Consider the following 21,269-nt stretch of genomic DNA (forward strand, 5'->3'; position numbering starts at 1 on the left):
CAATTTAAAATATGTAAAGTACTGACAGGAACTGGAGATGAAACACGAACTGGTAGTATATTTCATATCATTTGTTTCAAACTTAAAAAAACAACAACTTGAGCCCATTTTAATTGTCAACATACTTGAATGTAGTGCAAACAGAGTTGAACCTTTCCCTGGGCTCATAAAAACAACTGGGATGGGAGAGGTCAGGACAAGGGTTCTTCCTTGCCTTCAATCTTCTGATTTTCCTAAACATTCTTTAGCAACTACGTAAGACTAGACCCGGATTTTATTTACTTTTAGCCAGCAGATTCAGCATTTATATTTCTGATTCTGCTGGCCAGTATGTCTAAATCAACACCTGGGAAATGTCACAACAAATGAAACAATATTATACAAACCAAATGTTATTGTGTAAAGGATATGTTGTTTCTAAGACACAACCGTGGTACATGGTTATTATCGGCAATTCAATTTGGGTTGTATCCTTAATTAGGATAGTCTTCACCTTGGATCTTTTTATTTTTGTGCAACAGTGGCTTCTGACTCCATTGGTTTACTTTCTGTATTGTTCAGACTCTAATGCTTGACTACTGGCTGTTTCTTCTGATCTTATTTAGAGTTGAATTGTGATTGTTCTGCTTTGTTGCCTTACCATTCCTGCAACACTTAGCATACAGATATTAAAAATGAATGACAAACACATGGAATCTTTCAGAACTCTACAAGTTACCAGCCATAGAACAAAACAAAAAAATTCTTAGTGCAACTTTGGGTCAAAAGTAGAATTTGTAGAACATGACCAGATTTTAAGACTAGTGTGTGCTTGTTGTAGCCACTAAGAAATCCTAATGGTAGCTCCTAGTGTGATTCCAACTGGGATACTGAAATCCCACAAGACACATATCCTATGATTCTGCAATGTAATACCAGAAACCATTTTTTCCCCTTTAAACAGGACGGGTGTATATCAGCAGAATCCATCAGAAATTCTTTTATCCAACATCAACATTCAAGTGAACTGGTCTTCTAATGTGAAAATGACCCAGCATATAAGGAAGCTATTACTTCCAAATATGAGCATTTTAGTTTTTCCCTAAAAAAAGATTTACAAATAATGGATAAAAAGAGAGATTGCAAAAATCATAAATGCTTATCTTGTTAAAGATTATAAAAAGACAAGATACGAGGTGGATTAGAGGAATAATAACAACCTTGGAAAGCTCTACAAAGCCAGAACACAGTGTTCACAGCTTAAAAAACAGCTTGTGTTCTTCCTTGGGAAGAAAGAGGAAAATAACATAATGGAGCCTTCTCATTTTTATTATCCTTACAAACAAGTACTACTAGTAAAGCATGTGGAGCATTTGTAACAAAACATTATTGTGACTATTGGCCCACTGTTTCTTCATTTAGCACCGCATGTTGTTCAGAACAGCTACCTGTTGAAGAACATTTCTGATAAAAGATCAATCTTACTGACAGACTGAGAAGGTATGTCTTGTACACCTTTTCTCAGTTGCACATAGATTTGTGCAATCCAGAAAAAAAAAGCAAATGTATAGATTTTGCACATATATATAAAAAAAGGGGAGGCAAAAAGAGGGAGAAAGAGAAATGAACTGGTTGAGTGCCTTGCTTGCAAATCTAATATGAAGTAGATTGGCTGGTTTGTAAGAAAGCTTGTTTGTCTCCATGAATGGTCCACTTGTGTATCTGTAAATATAACAAATTCTCCATTCAGTTTATGAAACCAACCATCAAAAAAACATGCTTTCTGAAAGTAATGGTTAAGTGAATGAAAACATTCAAGTCATTATTTACTTTCACAAGGTAACTTCTTCTCAGCTTATTATTTTACAAGTAGAAAATATACAACTACAAATACTTTTGGCAATGTCCTGATTAAAAGAACAACTTCAGCAAAACTCCCAATCTGCTGTTGTGTATCATATTGGATATTTTGTAGATATATTTGTAGATATTTGGAAACTTCTTCACAGAATACAGGGTTCCCCCCCCCAAAAAAATAGGTGATAGTTATCAACACAGAAATGAAACTGAATGTGCGTCACCATGAATATATAACTAAACATTTCCTTTGTCAATAAAACTCTGGGTTAGTTGCTGTCTTTCAATCTTGTTTCTTCATCAGTTTGTTTATAACATAGGAACCCTGGTTAATATATATATCTTGCCCAGTGGTGAAATCTGAACCGGTTTACTACTGGTTCGCTGCTGCGCATGTGCAGTGCGCACCACGCACCAAATGCGAGGTGCGCGCATGCTTGCGGGCAGTATATGCCAAAAGGAGGCATGGGGTAAGTAGAACAACGCGGGGTGATCAGCTGTGGTGCACAATCTTTTTTTACTTTTAAAAGCATTTCTTTTTACAATCTATTCGGCCGAATAGGTTGTAAAAAAAAGTTTTTAAAAGTTAAAAAAAAAGGCTCTGATGATCGCACTGCTCAGCTGGCATTGTCAGAGCCTTTTTTTTACCTTTTAAAAGCATTTTTTAAAAGAAGCGGCAAGCGGGCAAGAGGGGAACCGGGCAATTGGGTGGGCATGGGTGGTGGTGGGGGGGCAGAGATTTTTGCTACTGGTTCTCCTAACCACCCGCCGCTGCAGTTGTTGAATTATTAACATGGTTGTTAAGTGAAAAGAGTTTCCCCTTTGACTTTGCTTGTCAGGTGGTCGCAAAGGGGGAATCACATGACCCGGGACACTGCAACCATCATAAATATGAGTCTGTTGCCAACTGTCTGAATTTTGATCACATGACCATAGGGATGCTGCAATGGTCATAAGTGTGAAAAATGGTCATAAGTTACTTTTTTGTAACTTTGAATGCTCACTAAATGAACTGTTGTAAATCGAGGACTACCTGTATTGCACACTTTAAGCTGCTATGGCCATGCCGCTCATCTCAGGTGCTGGGAGCTGCCTTGCCCTGCAGGAGAGATTGAAAACTTGCCATTACCAGATGACCATGGCCCATGTAAAGCCTCAAGAGATTATTACGTCTTATCCAGGATTCCTATAGGTAGCAATCTGACTTAGGAGAAGAGACATCTAAAGTTTTGCTGGCACTCAATAAGGGACAAACTTAACCAAACACAGCTTAAAGCTGCTATAAAAGCCTATCTTTTGGCAGTAAGATCTGCAAGGCACCACTATTTCTCTGCCCTGATTGCATCTGTGGATAGCATCCCATGGCCCTGTTTTGGGTAACACATACCCACTTGGGTAGTGGGGTCCAGAGAACCTCTTGGAGGGGCATGCAAGAATTTCTGGGCATTAATTCCTGTACTGAATTATCCCATAGTCTTTGTCTGATACAATTAAGTGTTGTTGACATAGCCCTGGAAAATAAATAATCAGGATCAATGCCAATCTGACTAATCTTTTGAGTCACCATTGAATCACGTAATTACAAAGGACATATTTGGGATCTCCTGAAGCAATCTTTCCTTGTCTTTAAAATAATAGTTTGGCAACCAAAGCTTCTTAACACTTAAGCAAGCCTTTGTTTTCAAAGGGCATTGTCGAGCTTCCAAGAGAGTAACAGCATTTGGAACACAGCTTCTAACACTTAAAAGAAATGTTTAAAATTTCATCTGCAGTTGTGCTATGTGGTTGTTAGTAAATGTGATCCAACTTGAAGCTGCATATAAAATTTGCAATACGATTTTGGCATTAAAAATGCATATTGCTACAGGAACAAAACTTCCTCCTTTCGAATAAAAATATTGAGACAAGACTATTATAGTAAATTTTGCCTTCAGAAATATTGCCTTGCAATGAGGTAGCATCTTAAAGCATGGTAAATACAATGACCAGATAACTAAACTTCTCTGTTGCATCTCACTTACATTAATACTATCTTGATATAGTGCAGTACAGGTAATCCTCAAGTTATGGCAGTTCACTTAGTGACCATTCAAAGTTACACAATAAGCCCCCCCAAGTGCTTATGACAAAGTGCCAAAATTATGAATATTGCAGCACCACAGTTTGCCCTTACGAATTACCACAGAGGCATTGCCACATTCCCCCTATTCCCCCTCCACTCCCCACAATTGCTTCCCCCTCCCATCCTTCTGCACCAGACTTACTTATCTTGCAAAGATCTGTCTCCTCTCTGCTGCAATTTCTTTGCCTTTGAGGGAGAGGAGAGCAGGACGATTTCCCTTCCAGCCTACTGATCAGCTTGCAAATGCTTTTCACACTGAGAGTAAAATATTTGGGGGTGAGGGGGAGGCTGTGATCTTGCGCGACTTCAGGCACCCATTCTCTGCAAAAGTAGATGGGTACTTGAAGTCGCCCAAGATCACAGTCCCAGAACCTTTCACTCTTGGTGCAGAAAGCATTTGCAAACCGATTGGACACTAGAAGCGAAATCGCATTGCTTCCAGCCTACCGGACAGCTTGCGAACCCTTTTCGCACTGAAAATGAAATGTTCTGGGAGCTGTGATCTCGTGTGACTTTAGGCACCCATCCGCTTTTGCAGAGAATGGATTGCTAAAGTCTCTTGAGATCACGGCCCCTAGAACTTTCACTCTCGGTGCGAAAAACATTTGCAAGCCAACTGATAGGCTGGAAAGGAAATCGTCCTGATCTCCTCTCCCGCAAAGGAAAAGAAACCGTGGCAAAGAGGAGACAGATCTTTGTAAGGTGAGTCTGGCGCGGCAGGGAGAGGGAAGCATGAGGTATCTCAGTGGGTAGGGGAGACCTTGGATGGCCTGTTCCATCACTAGCCCTCCCCCATTGCCTTCCCCACCCTGAGATTAACAAATGTGTTAATTTTTCATTTAAATGTCTGGCATACAGTTTTCCCAGTAGTAATAGGAAACTGATAGGTCTATAATTGGAAGAGTTATTTGTATCTCTCTTTTTATACAGGAGGACTATTATAGCCTTATTAAACAACAGATTCAAGACCTGAGCACCACACAATGGGGCAAGCTCCCATCCTCACCCCAGTTCCTGCCAACCTAGCAGTTTGAAAGCATGCAAATGCAAGTAGATAAATAGGTACTGCTTCGGTGGGAAGGTAACAACACTCCATGACATGATTGCAGAAATGTCTTTGGACAGCACTGGCTCAACAGCTGTGAAACGGAGATGAGCACTGCCACTTATACTCGGCAATGACCAGCAGAGTAAAATCCACAGGGGCTCCTTTACCTTATCTATTACAGTGAATAGAGCTGCTAATAAAGCACCCCACCAATCTAGATTTTGTTTTAGGACTTCAATAGGTATGTTATTTTGTCCAGGAGCCTTGATAGGTTTAAAGTTTCATATACAGTTGAAAGGGTCATAATTTTCTCCTCTAACGCTGGTTTCCACACTGTGGAAAGAAAGTGTAAGGCTCGGCCTCTCCTCTTTATTCAATAAAGTAAAGACTCTTGAAACTTGGCCTTTCAAAAGGAACCTTTTATTGAATAGAGGTGATAGCAGGGCAAAAAGAAAGCTGGCTGTGAGGGGCCCTCAGGCCATGCAGTTAGAATAAAGGAATTAGAAACCCCTCCCAACAGTCAAATGTGGATTCAGCCAATCCACAGGTGCGAAGATGTTATTGTACTGGCCACTCTGGGAAAAAGATAAAGGAACTTTCTCAGAGTCATCCTCCACCGGCTCTCGAGCAATACAACCCACATGGCCCTCCCTCCCCTTACATTCCCTAAAAGGTGCAAAAATGCCAGGGCGTTATAAATCAATAAATTGCAGGTTACAGGATATATAGGAAAGAGAGTAATAAGTAAAGAAAGTAATTTAAAAAACTCCTTCCCCTGAAGAATGGCAGATACACGGATCTGACATACTGCCCTCTTTAGAAAAAAGGATAATCCATCTGGAAAGAAACAAGGAAAACATATATATGTTAAGATGATTTACTTGGGTATTTCAGGTGGAATTTCCTTGAGAGTGTGTGGGCTTTTACATGTTTTTAGCCACCCATTCATTTTGAGATACTCAGGTACCACTCATGCAAGCGGTTGGGGGCTCCCCTCAAACAAGTGATGTATAGGTCATCATTCAGCCCATCCTTAAACCAGCTCATCAAGATGTCCTCTGGCCAGTCCACACGGCAGGCTAGATTGCGGAATTCCTCTGTGTATTTGGCTACTGGCTGGCAACCCTGTTTCATGACTCTGATGCGATCTTGGGCTTTGTGGTCAGCTAATGGGTCCTCAAAACGCTAGCGCATGGTCACCATGAAGCAGTCAAAGTTTCACAGCTCAAGGGCATCGGCATTGTGGAGGGTTACCATCCAGCGGGCAGCTACCCCCTCCAGGGCCAGGGTGACAACTCAAACTCAGACCCCCTGGGTTGGGAAATTCCAGCCATATTCCTGCATATACGTGGGGACTTGGGCTGGTTTCTGGGGGTCTTCATTGTACTTTACACCCTAGGGGGAGTATTCCTTTCCAAATGAGGTCTCCTAAGTTGGTTGAAAACGTGACGCGCTGAGGTGGCGATCGGTGGCGATGTGCTGTGGTGATCCCCACAGCCTGGAACGGGTCTAAAACAGAGCATGCGAAGGCCAAAAATGTGATGCGCGGAAGCCAAGAACACGATGTATGGAGGTAGCAATAGGCTCTGGCGAGCCCTGAAGCCTGGAACAACTGTATTCCGGGAGGCCAATCCAACCGCCAATCAGCTGTTCATGCTAAATCAGGCTGAAGCTTAGCAGACTGTTTGCTGTTGCTCCAAGCACGCTAGCCAGATAAATACTGATGGATGCTGGTAGGGAGAGGCAGAATTTTTTATTGTTGTTTTCCTCCCCAAAAACGAATGTGCGTCTTATACTCCTGAGTGTCTTATACTCTGAAAAATACGGGTACATATAGATATAGAGATACATATATAGAGAGATGTAAAACTGCTAATATTGTGCGTACACATACACACAGTTCTATATATATGTAAACTGCATTCATATATATATACAGCATTCATATATATATGAAAAACGCTAAGAGTTTCTGCCTGCAGGAGGAATAAAGTAGTAAATACATAGCAAATAAGAGAGGGTGGGGAATTTATGAAACCTCCCAGGGAAGGAAAGATATATGTCATTCATAGTTTCCGTGCAACACCATGTATATTTAGAGATGCATTGCTTAATCTTTGAAACTAAATTAGATGACTGCTTGCATGATGACAAATGTTGTCACTGGTTCAGAAACATGACTCAGAAAATAAAAAGCTTTACCTTTCCATAGAAAGGTAAAGTGCCTTATTTATTTATTTATTTTTCTTACTAGAAATAATTTAAATGCAGCCAACTGTATTTATTGAAATGAATATGGTACTATTTTTTTAAAGAAATCAAAATAGGGTAAAATTAACTTGATAAAACATGCAAAATTTTTAAGAAATCAATGCAAATGTTTTCATATTATTTTCTTTTAAAAACTAATTTATTAAAATGCTATAACCTTGTCTTTTACCAGAACAGAATTCTCTCTCTCTCTTTCTCTCTCTCTGTATTGACATGAAAGATTAGGTTTTTTTAATCAATGCTCTATTAAATATGTTTTTAAAACAACAGTAACATTTCTTGTTTCTTTCAACAGTATGAACAATGAGAGTGGCTGGATTTTGCACAACACTGCAAACTTGCATGTTAACCACGCTTTAGCTTAGCACATTGAGAACACCACATCCACATGAACACCCAGCAAATAATTTAGATTTAGAAGTTGTATTAGAAGATTATTAGAAAATGTATTAGAAGATTATCCAGGAATAATTCCCCTTTGGGGACTTTCCAAATGTTGGAACTGTTGCCTTGTGGGGCTCCTCAGAACTATCTTGCTAGCCTCAATCTCCCCCAGGTAATTCAAACCAAAGGCTATGTGGTAAACAAGTGTTTCTTTACCTCAGCGATTTTAAGACACATGGCATTCAACTCCCAGAATTCCTGAAGAATTCTGGGAGTTGAAGTCTATAAATCCTAAAGTTGTGAGGTTGAGAAATGGTATGATAAACCAATGGCCTCTTAAGAGCTCAGACCAGAGGTGGTATTCAGCAGGTTCTGACCAGTTCTGGAGAACCAGTAGTGGAAATTTTGAGTAGTTTGGAGAACCAGTAAATACCACCTCTGACTGGCCCCACCCCCATCCATTCTCTGCCTCCCGAGTCCCAGCTGATCGGGAGGAAATGGGGCTTTTGCAGTAACCTTCCCCTGGAGTGGGGATGGAATGGAGATTTTACAGTATCCTTCCCCTGCCACGCCCACCAAGCCATGCCAGGAGACTCTCTAGGAGTCTCTGGAGGCTGGGGACAGCAAAAAACATCACTTCCTGTCCCACCAGGAGTTGGGAAATGGGCCCTTTCAGGCCTCCGGAGGGCCTCCGAGGGAGTGGGAAAGGCTGTTTTTGCCCTCCGCAGATGCATAAAGACGATCTGGAGCCAGTAAGAAAGAAAAACGGGCCTTCCCCACCCACCCCCAGGCCCTCTGGTGGCAGGAAACAGCCTGTTTTCCTACTTCTGGTGGGCCCAGAAGGCCTGAATATCAGTTGGCTGGGGCGCACATGCGGGCCAGAGCTGAGCTGGTGTGCCCACTGATATGGCTATGTGTGCCACCTGTGGCACGCGTGCCATAGGTTCATCAGCACGGTTATAGGTCATCTAGTCCAACCCCCGCTCAAGCAGGAGACCCTATACCATAATACTATATTTCATAAACTCCTTTGTTGCAAGAATAGTTCACCTAACACAGGAAGGCAAAATCAGACACTTGGAATACAAGGTTTAAAGGGAAAATAATTGACATGAAGTGGTTTGTCATTGCCTTCTTCCTGGGACTGAGAGGGATTGGCTCAACATCGCCTAACTGGTTTTATGCCTAAAGCAGGACTAGAATTCACAGACTCCCAGTTTCCAGCCTGATGCCTTAATCATTACACTAAACTTTAGTCATACTTCTCCTTAACCAAGCATAACTTGGCATTGTTAATTGGATTGTGATCTTGGAATGGAATGGGATTCGATAGGACAGAAGCCTTTACTATCCTGTTGGCTTTGTACAAGTCCTCTAGATGGGTGAATGTTATGAAATTTGTTGGGTAGATGCCATGATGCCATGTATCATGCCAGTTAAGCTCTTCCTGTTGCTCTGTTTTCAGATTGCAATATTTTGACTTAAAACTGTCTATCAGATGCCAAGCTCTTTGGGAGTAAGCTCTTTTGAACCAAGCTGGATTATGCTGTTTATATTATGCTCTGAAAACAAATAACCCACAGGAGTACTGTAACTGTAGCTAATTTTACAAACATCATTTTGAAATCACCAGAGGGTGCATTTTATAGTCAAACTATACATTCATCTAACAATCGCTTCAGTTTGCATACAGATGGCTTTGCAAAGACACATCTTAAAATTGTGTTATCCTTTTTATTTGTTAAGAAGGAATTCCAAAGAAGTTCAGCAAATTCCTTCTGGAGTGGGCATCATACAGTTATCTACAATTATCACCTACTCTTGGGAATTAATATTATTAGGAATTATTAATGGATCAGATAAAATTCTGACAGCAATTTTTATCCAAAATATGTAACAGAAAATTTATTAATAGTTTAAGAAGCAGACCAAAAAATGTTGGTAATAGTTCTGGTCCATTATGGAAAAATGCAAAACAAACCAGAAAAAAATAGTTGATGCTTGTTTTTTCTGGGACATAAATTCTAGAGAATATTGAGGATCTTTTAAAAATGCTAGACTACATGAGAGATAGTCAAGCTCACAAACGCCCCTCCCCCCCACCTGTCACCTAACATCCCAGACTTAACAATTGTCAAGAAAGACGAAAAAAGTCTGGATTGTGGCATTACAGTACCTGGAAATAACAGAAGAGAAGAGAAAGAACTGGAGAAAATTACAAAATACAAAGACCTGCAAATAGAAGTAGAATGACTATTGCAAAAGAAAGCAAATATTGTACGAATAGTAATAGGTGTTTTGAGTGCAATCATACAAAACATTACAGAACAACCATCAGTCAATTGCAAAACGCAGCTCTACTTGCAACAGTTTATACCCTGCAATGACGCCTTTTCTTGTTGTTGTTCAGTCTCTGTGTCTGACTCTTTGCAGCCCCATGGACCATAGCATGCCAGGCACTTGTCTTCCACTGTCTCCTGACTAATTTCATAAACAAGGATGGCTGAGCTGTGAGAGTTGGATTATCAGCCAGTTTGCTCAAATTCATTTCATTGAGTTGATGATACCAACTAACCATCTCATCCTCTGCGGTCCCCTTCCTCTTTTACCTTCAATCTTTCCCAACTTCAGGGTCTTTTCCCCAATCAGTCCTCTCTTCCCATTAGGTGGCCAAAGTCTTTGAGCTTCAGCTCCAGTTTCTGTCCTTCCAAAGAACAGTCTGGGGCTGATTTCCTTTAAGGATTGACTGATCTCCTTGCAGTCCAAGGGACTCTCAAGCATCTTCTCCAACACCACAATTCGAAAGCATCAATTCTTCAACGCTCAGCCTTCCTTGTGGTCTAACTCTCACAGCCATACATTACTATTGGGAAAACCATAGTTTTGACTATAGATGATACCTTTAACACAGTGGTGGGTTTCAAATTTTTTTACTACCGGTTCTGTGGGTGTGGCTTGGTAGGGGTGTCATGGCTTTGTGGTCATGGCTTTGTGGCCGTGGCAGGAGAAAGATACTGTAAAAATCTCCATTCCCACCCCACTCCAGGGAAAGGTTACTACAAAAACCCCATTTCCTCCTGATCAGCTGGGACTCGGGAGGCAGAGAATAGATGGGGGTGGGGCCAGTCAGAATTTTGATTACCGGTTCTTTGAAGTACTCAAAATTTCTGCTACCTGTTCTCCAGAACTGGTCAGAACCTGCTGAAACCCACCTCTGCTTTAACACCATCAAATAAGAACATCTGTCTATCTGAAGTCCTTGGGAAGGACTTGATAGACAGATATAAATGACAACTTCAGGCTTAACATCTGGCTGATTGGTGGTGAATAACAACAATAATAATGATAATCCATCCATCCTTGTGTATGAATTAGCCACTGTGCCTTGTTTCTTTCCATATCCACATTTTATCAATGGGGACATTCCTGTTTAAATAATACATCCCCCTCCTCTTTCTTTAAACAGCCGCTGCTTCCCTCCCAGCCGAGGAGCCTCCCATTCAACCCGCGCTGTTCCAAAGCGGGAGAGGGTGGGACCCCTCAGCCAAGCGTGCCTGACCCGCCTCCGCAAGCGACGGCGGCGGCGGCGGCGGCGTCTTGCTGAGGAAGGCGGCCGAGCCCAAGGCTGCCTGATCCTACCTCGGCTAGCCGGCCATTGGGCGCCTTTTCCCCCTTCCCCCATCACGCAACGCCAGAGTAGCGCCAGCATTCAACCCCGGCACTGTCACTTAGCAGCCGCCGGGCTCCGCCTCGTCGGTCGGTCGGTCGGTGGGTGGTGGGTGGGTGGGTGGGTGTCGATCGGTCCCGCCTCTTCTCGATCGATTGGGGCCGGGGCTGCCTCGGGATTGGTCAAGGAAGCCGTCATTTGCCCGGGCGAGTTTTGCTGCCCTCTTCTTGTCACGCCGCCGCCACTCGGGGTTGGGGCGTTTTTGCGCGCTGCCGCTGCCCTTCTCCGCTTCCTCCTCCTCCTGCCGCTGCTGCTGCTGCTTTCGATGTTTTGAGGCAGAAGAGAGGGGAGCGGTGGCGGCCGCTGGACCTTCTCCCCTTTCCTCTCTCTCTCTGTCTCTCTCCCTCTCCCTCTCCCTCTTGTATCATCTTGGCTTGGCCCCCGGCTTGGGGGTGGGGTGGGGTGGGGGAGCGCCTTCTCCGCCATGGCCACCAGCACCACAGGCTCCACGCTGCTGCAGCCTCTCAGCAACGCCATTCGGCTACCCATAGACCAGGTGAGGAGCCCGGGCGCGCGCAGGGAAAGCAGCCCCTTTCTAAAGAGGGGAGGGGGGAGAGTAAGGGCGAGCCGGCCCGAAGGATGCAGCCATCCCGTTCCCCCCCACCACCACCTCAGCTCCACTGCCTCGCGCCCCATCCCCCTCGCCGTCTCCGAGACCTTTTATTCCTGCCTCCCCCGCCGGCTGCCTCGCAATTGCATCCCGCGTTGCCCGCATCCTGAAGTAGCAAGCCTTTCTAAATGCATCGAGTGTGGCTTGCCAAAAAAAAAAAAAAAAGCTCTTCCTTTTCGGTGCCCAACGGTGCGCGAAGGTCTGGTGTTGGGGGGTGTTAGGGATGAGGAGGTCGTGATTTATGGGCCGCCTTCGTCCTTTTGTATATGTGGAGTCCTGTGCCCAGGGTGTGTGTGTGTGTGTATATTTGCTTGCTTGCCTACCGTTCAACCCCTTTTCCCCGTGGTTAAATAGATGTCCTGGCTAACCTGGCTTGTTTGCTCAAATGGGGAGAAAAACGTGGAAGTTCAAAACGCCTACTTGAAAGTCTTTGTTAGGCAGGTAATTAAAACAGACTTTAAAATTGTATGCCTGGAACCCAAAGGTCTTGACTTGTATTTTTTTTATTTTTTTTTAAAGTGGTGAGAAATTCAGGCTCCTTTAAAACCTGGGGTCAGATTCCTGTTGATCCTCCTCTGGAGGGTTAGGATTTCATAGGTATCCGTTTGGCCTTAAAGAAGTCATAAGTGGCACCTTGCATCGCCTGGCTGTGTGAGAGAGGTTGAGATGCTAGATATTTGCAGGGCTTTAACAATTTGTGCTTAACAAATGGACAACGTGTTGTATGAATGGCACATACTTTATTCTGTTATCTTTAAATAACTGCAGGGTATTCTGATATTTGCAGAGGAATACTATCCTCGTATTTACACTATGCTTTGTAGGAAAAGATGCAATGTTAGGTGTCTGTAAAGTTCATAAATGTCACCAGTTATTTATTTCCCAGAAACAGAGCCATACCTACTCCGGATGATTAAAATTCACAGCAAAATTAGTGTATGTTTTAATTAAGTTTACATCTTACTGAAAGTGGTACATTTTGTCACACAGTGCAGGAACGATAGGTGTGAAAATCTTAATTTTAAACTTCTTTAGGTTTTCCATTGTATTAAAGTTTACAGTGATCCAATATGGATGCGAGCTTATTAAGGAAAATTAAATAGAAAATTATCTTCCTTTTCACCCCAAACCGCTTCTGATAGCAAGTATTTTACCAATGTAAAGAACATTTTAAACCAAACCATTGATAATGAAGAATAGGAAAAGGAACAGTAGAGAGTTAACACAGTTTGTTGAAATTTTTCTGAGTAGTATTTATATATTAACACTAGATTCCTATAATATGATTTGAATAAAGTGGGACTGAATCACTTTTAAATTCAGCTGCCATTTTATTTACAAGTAGATAGTTAGATCACTGGCTTCTTGTTACAAAAAATATTTTTGAAAGAATGAAATCCCCAATATACAACATGGAAGAAAATCACACTGTGTATACATAAGGGAATGTTTGAGATAGTGGCAAATATCTAACTTGGGTGTAGGATGAGGGTGGAGGTTCATTCTTTGAGCTTGTGGGTTGGTTTCCCACAGGGGAATGTTGCTGAGGGATGCTATGAAACATTAGGATATTTAAATCCCATTAATTTCATTGGAAGATAGTTTTACAGAGAGCAGTGGAGCCACAAACTCCTTAGCTTGGATGAATGTTATGCATTGTATGGTTTTTTTCATGTTGAAAAAGTTTGAGCAACATTGTATCCTGCACGCTTAACTTGAGATAGGTTGCATTTACATAGCTTAGATTTACTCCCCACACTACTAAACGGACTGATATTCAAACAATTGGCTGTCTTGTCAAAAAAGTATCACGCTGTACTTTACAGGAACATTCAGTGTTGGGTGTATTAGCATTATGTCTCCAATATTTCTTCTTTTGCAGACAGTATGGATGTTACTAATATTTGCTGAGCATTCAGGGACTATATATCATTCATACACCTATCTTATTGCTATTTCTTATAACAAAACAGTTGTGGAAAATAAAATTCTCAGTAGTAAGGACTAAACATGTAAAAGCCGTTTACAATAAGACGAACAGATCTGGTTTGCAAACATTTGGATGATCGCTAGATGGCAGATGGGAGTTAGAATTTTTGTATCTCTTTGCTACCATCTACTGCTCCTCATCTAGATTTTTGCTGCCTAGATACAGTAGCCCTGTTTATGCAATATTTTTTGTAAAAGTTGTTGGTGAATTACCTCTAAATTTTGTGATAAATATATTAAAATGCTTTCTAAAATTCTCTTACGGTGGACTAATAAGTAATTGAATAATAATTCTTCATCTACAATGACTGTTGAAATATAATTAACAGTTATAATGCTGTGTACGATATTTAAACTGTCCAAAATTTTCAGCTTTATTTACTGTCTAAGAACTTGTTTAAAACTTTCATTAGAGAAGTTTCAGCAAGTCCTGAGTTGAACATACATTTGTGACGCTCCTCTGCACAAAACACATATGCACATGCAGATGTCACTATAAATAGTGACATCTTAGGGCTATTTTTCAAATGTTTTGAATTGGAAGCTGATATTATTTATATCATCTATGTACTCCATTTGTACATTTTCATGTACTGAAACCTTTAATTCCTATACTGTACATTGTTTCATCTATATCCTTGGCTACCTTTGGAGCCAATTTTAATAGGTGATTGTGCAATAGCATCCCTTGTTCCCAACTTTGGATACATATGATTTGTTATTTCTTCGTTTCCTATACTTGTTACCTTGAATTCCTGCTTCCTTTATATCTTTATTTCTCCATTGTTTTAAGCAGCAGCAGCAACAACAAGGTAAAGATTTAAAGGACAAATAATTTTATTGTAACCTAAGCTGTCTCTTCCATTTACTGATTTTGGGGAATAGTTACTCATGCTCAAGCCAATTATGAACAACTAATAAAGATTCATATTGCCATGTTTAGGATGGCAGTAAGTAGTCTATAGTTGTAATAAATGTGGGGATATGGCTTAGATTGAATTTTGTTCATTTTGAAGCTGCAAAGAGTGAATCAAAATCAAAGAACAGATGGAATGACTTGCAGTGCTATAAAGAGGGTAGTCCAGAAATATATTAATAATTTTTGGATGGCACTGAGAAAATGAGCAGTGATGTCTTGCTTTTATCTTTGATATAAAGGGCAGTGATTTTATTCTCCATTTGCTAAAAAAGCTCTCTAGTTCAGTTGAAGTATACTTTTCCTTTTTGCAATTTGTTTGATATCTAAAATTGCAATCAAGGGCTTGTTCCTGACTTTAAAATAGAAGCTGAACATCTGGTTTGGTTCTTTTTTCTGATTTGAAGGATGTATGCTAAGCATACTTTATCTTTTTGGGCAACAAAATAAGCTATGGTTTGCTTAGCATTAATATGCTAATTTAACATAATACAGTACTGTATCAGTATTACAATTCAAGTTCTTTGTTAGGCTAGCAATTATCTTAAAAGTTAAATCAAATTTTGCTTAGGGTATAGAATTGTCACTACTTTGATCACAAATGTAGATGGCCTACATTGGAAACCTGAAGAAGGTACAGTTTTATTACCTTTGGACTTACTGGCAGATTTCAATCCTGATAGTCATAGCTTCTTTCTGGGTAACCTGCAGAATTATGTTTTGGAACATTGTATTTCGATTGCACATGCTTTTTCTACTGGAGTGTGGTTAGACGGGGAGATGATCTGTTTGGCGCCAGGCTTTGTTTGCCTTATGGTATTCTATAGGGCTATTTTATCTCCTGTGTTTTGTATCCCCAAACTTTAGTATTTAATATTTTAAGAGGAAGTTGTTGGTACACTAAGGAAAAGTTGCTGTAGTATGTTTGCCCATTTGCAAAATCCTTATAAATCTATGCAGGCTTCTAAGATTTACAGAAGATGCAGGCATATGGGAAAAAAGATATTAACTTAAATTGCCCACACACAATGGCACCTGTTTGGAGTTCTGATTAGTTGCTACTCTTATTACTTTCTGAAAGAGTGCCCAGCTGCATCTTTTTTAATGTATCCTCTAAATGGTTATTGGTTTTAATGCTTTTGTAATATATTGCATTGTCCTGCTATGTGATTATTTGAACTGAATACATTATTTTAATAGTACTATTAAAATTTTAATTAAGGTTCCGTTTCCAATGTAACCTGTCTACAGCAATGGAGAAAGCTTAACTCTTCATTAAGACTTTGCTTATTAGTGATTTTCCTTATGGAACTGTAGGCAATAGAACTAGGCAGAAATAATTTTCTCCATTCTTACTGAAATGAGTTCAAAAGGCAGACAGTTCATGGACAGACATATGATACATGCTTATCAGTGATACATTTTTTCAACATTGTAAAAGATAACTTGTTAACTAGTTTCTAGATCTATTCCATTATTATTTTGTTTTTTTCCTTTGTGCTTTAAAACCAGTCTTGACCCTGGGCAAGTTCCTGCATTTTTTAATGGCACTTTAAAAAGTGGTTTGCCATTGTCTCTTTCCTAGGGCTGAGAGAGAGCCCAAAGTCACCGGCTATTTTTTTTTGCCTAAGGCACAACTAGTATACACAATCACTTGGTTTGTAGCCTGGTGCCTTAACACTACTTACTCTAAATTGTCTCTGTCTGCTTTTAATAGTTCTTGTTCAGTGTGTAGACTAATATTATGGATGCAACTCAGTAAAAGAACCTGATTAATAGTACCCTATAATTACTTGAAACAATTCAGGGATATGAATAGATGGAGGGGAAATCCTATATTTTATATTTCTCTTGAACAATGGCATCCAGATAAATCTCTTTGAATGAAATAATAAAACTGCTTCATGAATAGTCTTTGAAAGTGGACAAAGTAGAGACAATAAACTGCATTGTAAAGTTAACTAAAATGCTTAATTTCCAATATTGTTGTGGCAATTTATCAGTACGTTGTTAGATAGTTGTTCAAAATGCTGGTGTGTTTCAATTATAGGGAGTTGGATTTCCCCCCCTGAAGCATGAAAAAAGACATGAAGAATCTAACCTAGTGACTCATGTGTCAGATAAGTTGTGGTCTGTCTAACCTGTTTGTTATTAATTGTGAAACATCCCAAACATCCCAACTATCTTTAGGGACAATTCTCATCCTCGAAGAATTCTAATTTTTATTATCACCTGTCATGTCCTTGTTGTATGAAGATTTTCTTTGCTCCAAGGGTCGGTAGGCCTATGTTTGGTCTTTGTTTGGTCTGACCCCAGTGACTGCAACAGGCAGAAGTATCTTCTGGCATTGGTGGGGGTTTTTTTTGTTGCCATAGAAATGGGTTGCTCTGATAGACAAGAGGTTCCCTACGGCTGCTAATCTCATGGTGGCAGGCAAAAATCATTATCACAGATTCTAGAAATCAGGACAAAGACAATCTAAAATCTTCCATCTCAAACTGGGAACAAGTTTTGAACTTAGTTTGTGAAGACTCTAAGAGTTCTAAGCCAAAACTGCCTACAGCTATAAAAGTGAGCTGTGAAGAATAATCGGGCTTATTAGAATCACTTATTGTGTTTTTGGCTGTGGGGAATAAATATACTCAGCCTAAGAAAAAGATTACTTTATTTGTACTAAAATGAGCAGGTGCAAAAGAATTATTAGCTTCACTGTAATAACGTATTCACTTTGCATTGAAGCAAATTAAATGAAACATATGCTTTTATCTCTTATAAAGGTGAATACTCTCCTATTCTGTGCTCATATAGCAGCTTTACCCTTCACTTGCTACAGCACTAATGGTACACCAGAAGAAAACGTGTGAGAAATAGGAAAACTTTAGCAACAGAGATTTAGTATAATAAGGCTAATTTGCACTGTTTATTAGCAGGAGCAATTTAATATGACTCCTAGTTAACTTGTAAATGTCATCCTTTTGATTCGGCACAACTGATACTGCAGAAGTTGTCTACTTAGAAGTTTCTGTTACAACCTGGAATCTTTCTGATTGAAATAATAGTAATACAGGATTGTTGTAAGGCACGGGTATCAAACTCATAGCCCGTGGGCTGGATGCATCATGTGCTGGCCACTCCCACCTCCGGTTTAGCAAAGGGGAAAAAAGTTGCGATACATCATATGACAATGTGATGCCGTGAGCTTGACACCCCTGCTCTAAAGTCTAATACTGATAGAATATATGGGAACAGTGTTTTGTCCTTTGACTGAAATTATTGCTCAAGCCTATACCAAGAATCTGGTCAACTAACAATCAACACTAAATTGGTGTTAGATAAGAGTTAATGGAATATAAGGGGGAGTGAACTTGGACCATTTGTGGGAACCAAATGATTCCAGGCTGAGTCCTCTCTTGGCTCTGCCTTCTTTACGTGCTAGTTGTCGAGTACCCAAATTTTGATCACCTGACAATGGGAACACTCCAACAGTTGTACAATATGAGGACCGGTTATAAATCTTTTTTTCAGTGCTGTTGTAACCTGGACCAACTGTCAGCCTGTGGGACTCACTGGCGCTATGTTCCATCACTATTCTGAACCCCCCTGACTCAGGAGAGGGCTATTTCCACCTGAATGGGAGGCTGGTACATGGCTGCATCCCATTGGCTGAGGGGGCTAGACATTTCTCCAACCACTGTGAGAGGGTGGCCAGGTGTCGGAGCCTCCTGGGGGCTGAACCGGGAGGTTTTTTACATATATGCACTTTGCCAGCGGGGGGACCTCACCTTCGGACCAACCGCCGTGAGAGGGCGATTTTTGGACCTGACCCCCGGACGCTGTCTATACGCATCGGTTCATCGCTACCATCTCACCACAAGAGGGGGCTGTCCAGCTGACCTAACCACCGTGAGAGGGTGGTTGGATCTATTTCCCCCTTGGAATGTGGTCGTCTTGGTTTTGGACTATGTCCTCTGTTTTGAGGGGACAGTGGACTTGGTCCTGCGAATATGTCTCTGAGATCCCCCATTCCTTTGTCTTCTCCCTGGTCCTTTTTATATAGACCCTCAGGATATGGTCGTGTTACCCGTTATGGTCAATGTACTCAGCAGCGGAGCTTCTTGGTCTGCGAGACTCCCCCTCTCGCAGGCTTGGCCCTCCATTCTATTGAGGGCCTACCTCAATGACGGGCTTTGGAACCCCAAGAGGTGGCATGCCGCAAAGAGGGGGCTGTGGGGATTTTTAAAATTGTCTTTGTCTAAACTTTTAAGGGGTCCGGGGAGGGGGGAGGGGGGAGGGGGGTGGGATTGGAATTAGGGCTGTGGGTTTGGGGGATAATCCACCAAGGGGAGGGTTGGGCCTGGCCAGGACATTCAGCGGGGGGGGGGATCTGGAGGGGGTCGAGCTTGTCCAGACTGTGTTTCTACCATCAGTACTGTGTGTGGGAGGGGTAGATATGGCGGGAGCAGGGGGCCATATCATGTTAAGGGAGCACGCACCCGCTGTCTTCAAGCGGTAGGGTGCTTCGGCCCCCAAGGCTCCACTCGTTCTCCAGGTAGTACAGAACTTCAGGGCCCGGGCCTTCGTCTGATGCTGTGCAACACCAGGTCCGTAGTAAATAAAGCCCCCCTCATCTGTGATCTTGTTTATGAGGGGGGAGCGGACCTGGCGGGTATTACGGAGACCTGGCTGGGCCCGGAGGGAAGGGTCCCTCTGGTAGAAATGTGCCCACCAGGTTTCCACGCATTCCATCAGTCGAGGTCACAGGGGAGGGGTGGGGGAGTAGCGGTTATTATTAGAGAAGGCCTTAGGCCGAGGGAGACCACTGTTCCTCAGACGGCCGATTGTGAGTCCCTCCTTATGAAGTGGGGCCATGGGGTTCAGATGGGTTTGCTGATCACGTACCTGGCTCCCTGCCACGTGGCAGCAGCCCTGCCCGAGCTACTCAACGTTATCGCCGCGGTGGCGGTTGATACCCCCAGACTTATGGTCATGGGGGATTTCAACCTGCCATCCGTGGGTGAGGCAACTGAGGTGGCTCGGGAGTTCATGGCTTCCATGACGGCCATGGACCTGACCCAACTAATTCATGGCCTTACGCACACTGGGGGAAACACACTGGACTTGGTTTTTGTCTCTGGACAGTGGTTGAGTGATCTCGAGATAGAGGATATAGTCATTGAGCCCTTGTCATGGTCAGATCACTCTCTCCTTCGCCTTGACCTTCGAACTGCGGCACCCCGCTGCAGGGAGGCGGAACCGATAAGATGGTACTGCCCCAGGCTCCTGATGGAGCCTGATAGGTTCCAGATGGAGCTTGGGCCAATCCCGGAGGTTCTGGCTCACGCCTCGACTGGAGACCTAGTGGCCGCCTGGGATAGGGCGGCTGCTGGAGCCCTGGATCGAGTCGTGCCTTTGCGGCCTCTGACCCGGCGCCGATCTCGCCTGGCTCCTTGGTTTACCGAGGAGCTGAGGGAGATGAAGCGCCGGAAAAGACGCCTAGAGAGCTGTTGGAGGGCTAGTCTTTCTGAATCCGACCGAACACTGGTAAGATCTCATATTAGGAATTACCTAGTGGCGATAAAAGCAGCAAAATGTACTCATTTTGCTGCTCTTATTGCGTCATCAGATAATCACCCAGCCACCCTGTTTAGGGTGACCCGCTCCCTGCTCCACCAGGAAGCGCAGGAGGACCCCTTGGAGGGAAGAGCCGAGGATTTTGTTCAGTATCTGCATGACAAAATCACTCAGATTCGGGCAGGTCTGGACTCCGACTGGATAGATCCAGCGAAGGTGACTGAGGCAGGTCTTGAGACTGTTATCTGGGATGAGTTTGATCCTGTGACCCCAGATGACGTGGATAGGATTCTGGGTAGATTGAACGCGACCACATGCTTGTTGGACCCGTGCCCCTCCTGGTTAGTGCTGGCTTCCCAGGAGGTGATGCGAGGCTGGCTCCAGGGGATTATAAATGCTTCATTGGGTGAGGGTGTCTTCCCCGCCGCCCTGAAAGAGGCGGTGGTAAGGCCCCTCCACAAGACGCCTTCCCTGGACCCGGCAGTATTGGCTAATTATCGTCCAGTCTCCAATCTTTGCTTCGTTGCGAAGGTTGCTGAGAGTGTGGTTGCGCGACAGTTTCCCCAGTACCTGGATGAAGCATCGTATCTGGATCCATTCCAGTCGGGCTTCAGGCCTGGGTACAGCATGGAAACGGCATTGGTCGCGTTGGTTGATGATCTCTGGAGGGCTCGGGACAGGGGTTGTTCCTCTGTCCTAATCCTGTTAGATCTCTCAGTGGCTTTTGATACCATCGACCATGGTATCATGCTGCACCGGCTGGAAGGGTTGGGGGTGGGAGGCACCGTTTTATGG

The 21,269-nt window shown here is 42.6% G+C and overlaps 1 protein-coding gene and 1 long non-coding RNA gene across 6 annotated transcripts in view; one reads left to right on the top strand and one right to left on the bottom strand.

Annotated features, from left to right (window-relative positions):
• Window positions 1-1,292: 1,292 nt before the first annotated feature.
• On the bottom strand, window positions 1,293-11,439 carry LOC117674209 (uncharacterized). Its single transcript, XR_004593757.2, has 3 exons — window positions 11,301-11,439; window positions 2,870-2,935; window positions 1,293-1,701 (listed from the first exon to the last, which is right to left on the bottom strand). It is a non-coding gene; the product is annotated as an uncharacterized LOC117674209 (long non-coding RNA).
• Window positions 11,236-21,269, top strand: part of MBOAT2 (membrane bound glycerophospholipid O-acyltransferase 2) — an 84,655-nt gene continuing 74,621 nt past the window's right edge. Inside the window, exon 1 of one of the 5 annotated variants that reach the window (XM_034432056.3) lies at window positions 11,236-11,884. In XM_034432056.3, coding sequence (XP_034287947.1) covers window positions 11,813-11,884 — 72 coding nt within the window. In that variant the 5' untranslated portion in view covers window positions 11,236-11,812. Of the gene's footprint in view, window positions 12,440-14,783; window positions 14,800-21,269 lie in introns of those variants that run through there. The other 4 variants (XM_087882413.1, XM_087882411.1, XM_087882414.1 and 1 more) reach the window with 4 other exon arrangements.

Source organism: Pantherophis guttatus, chromosome 1, assembly GCF_059756535.1.
Source record: "Pantherophis guttatus breed Tessera chromosome 1, ASM5975653v1, whole genome shotgun sequence".
Classification (NCBI taxonomy): Eukaryota; Metazoa; Chordata; class Lepidosauria; order Squamata; family Colubridae; genus Pantherophis; species Pantherophis guttatus.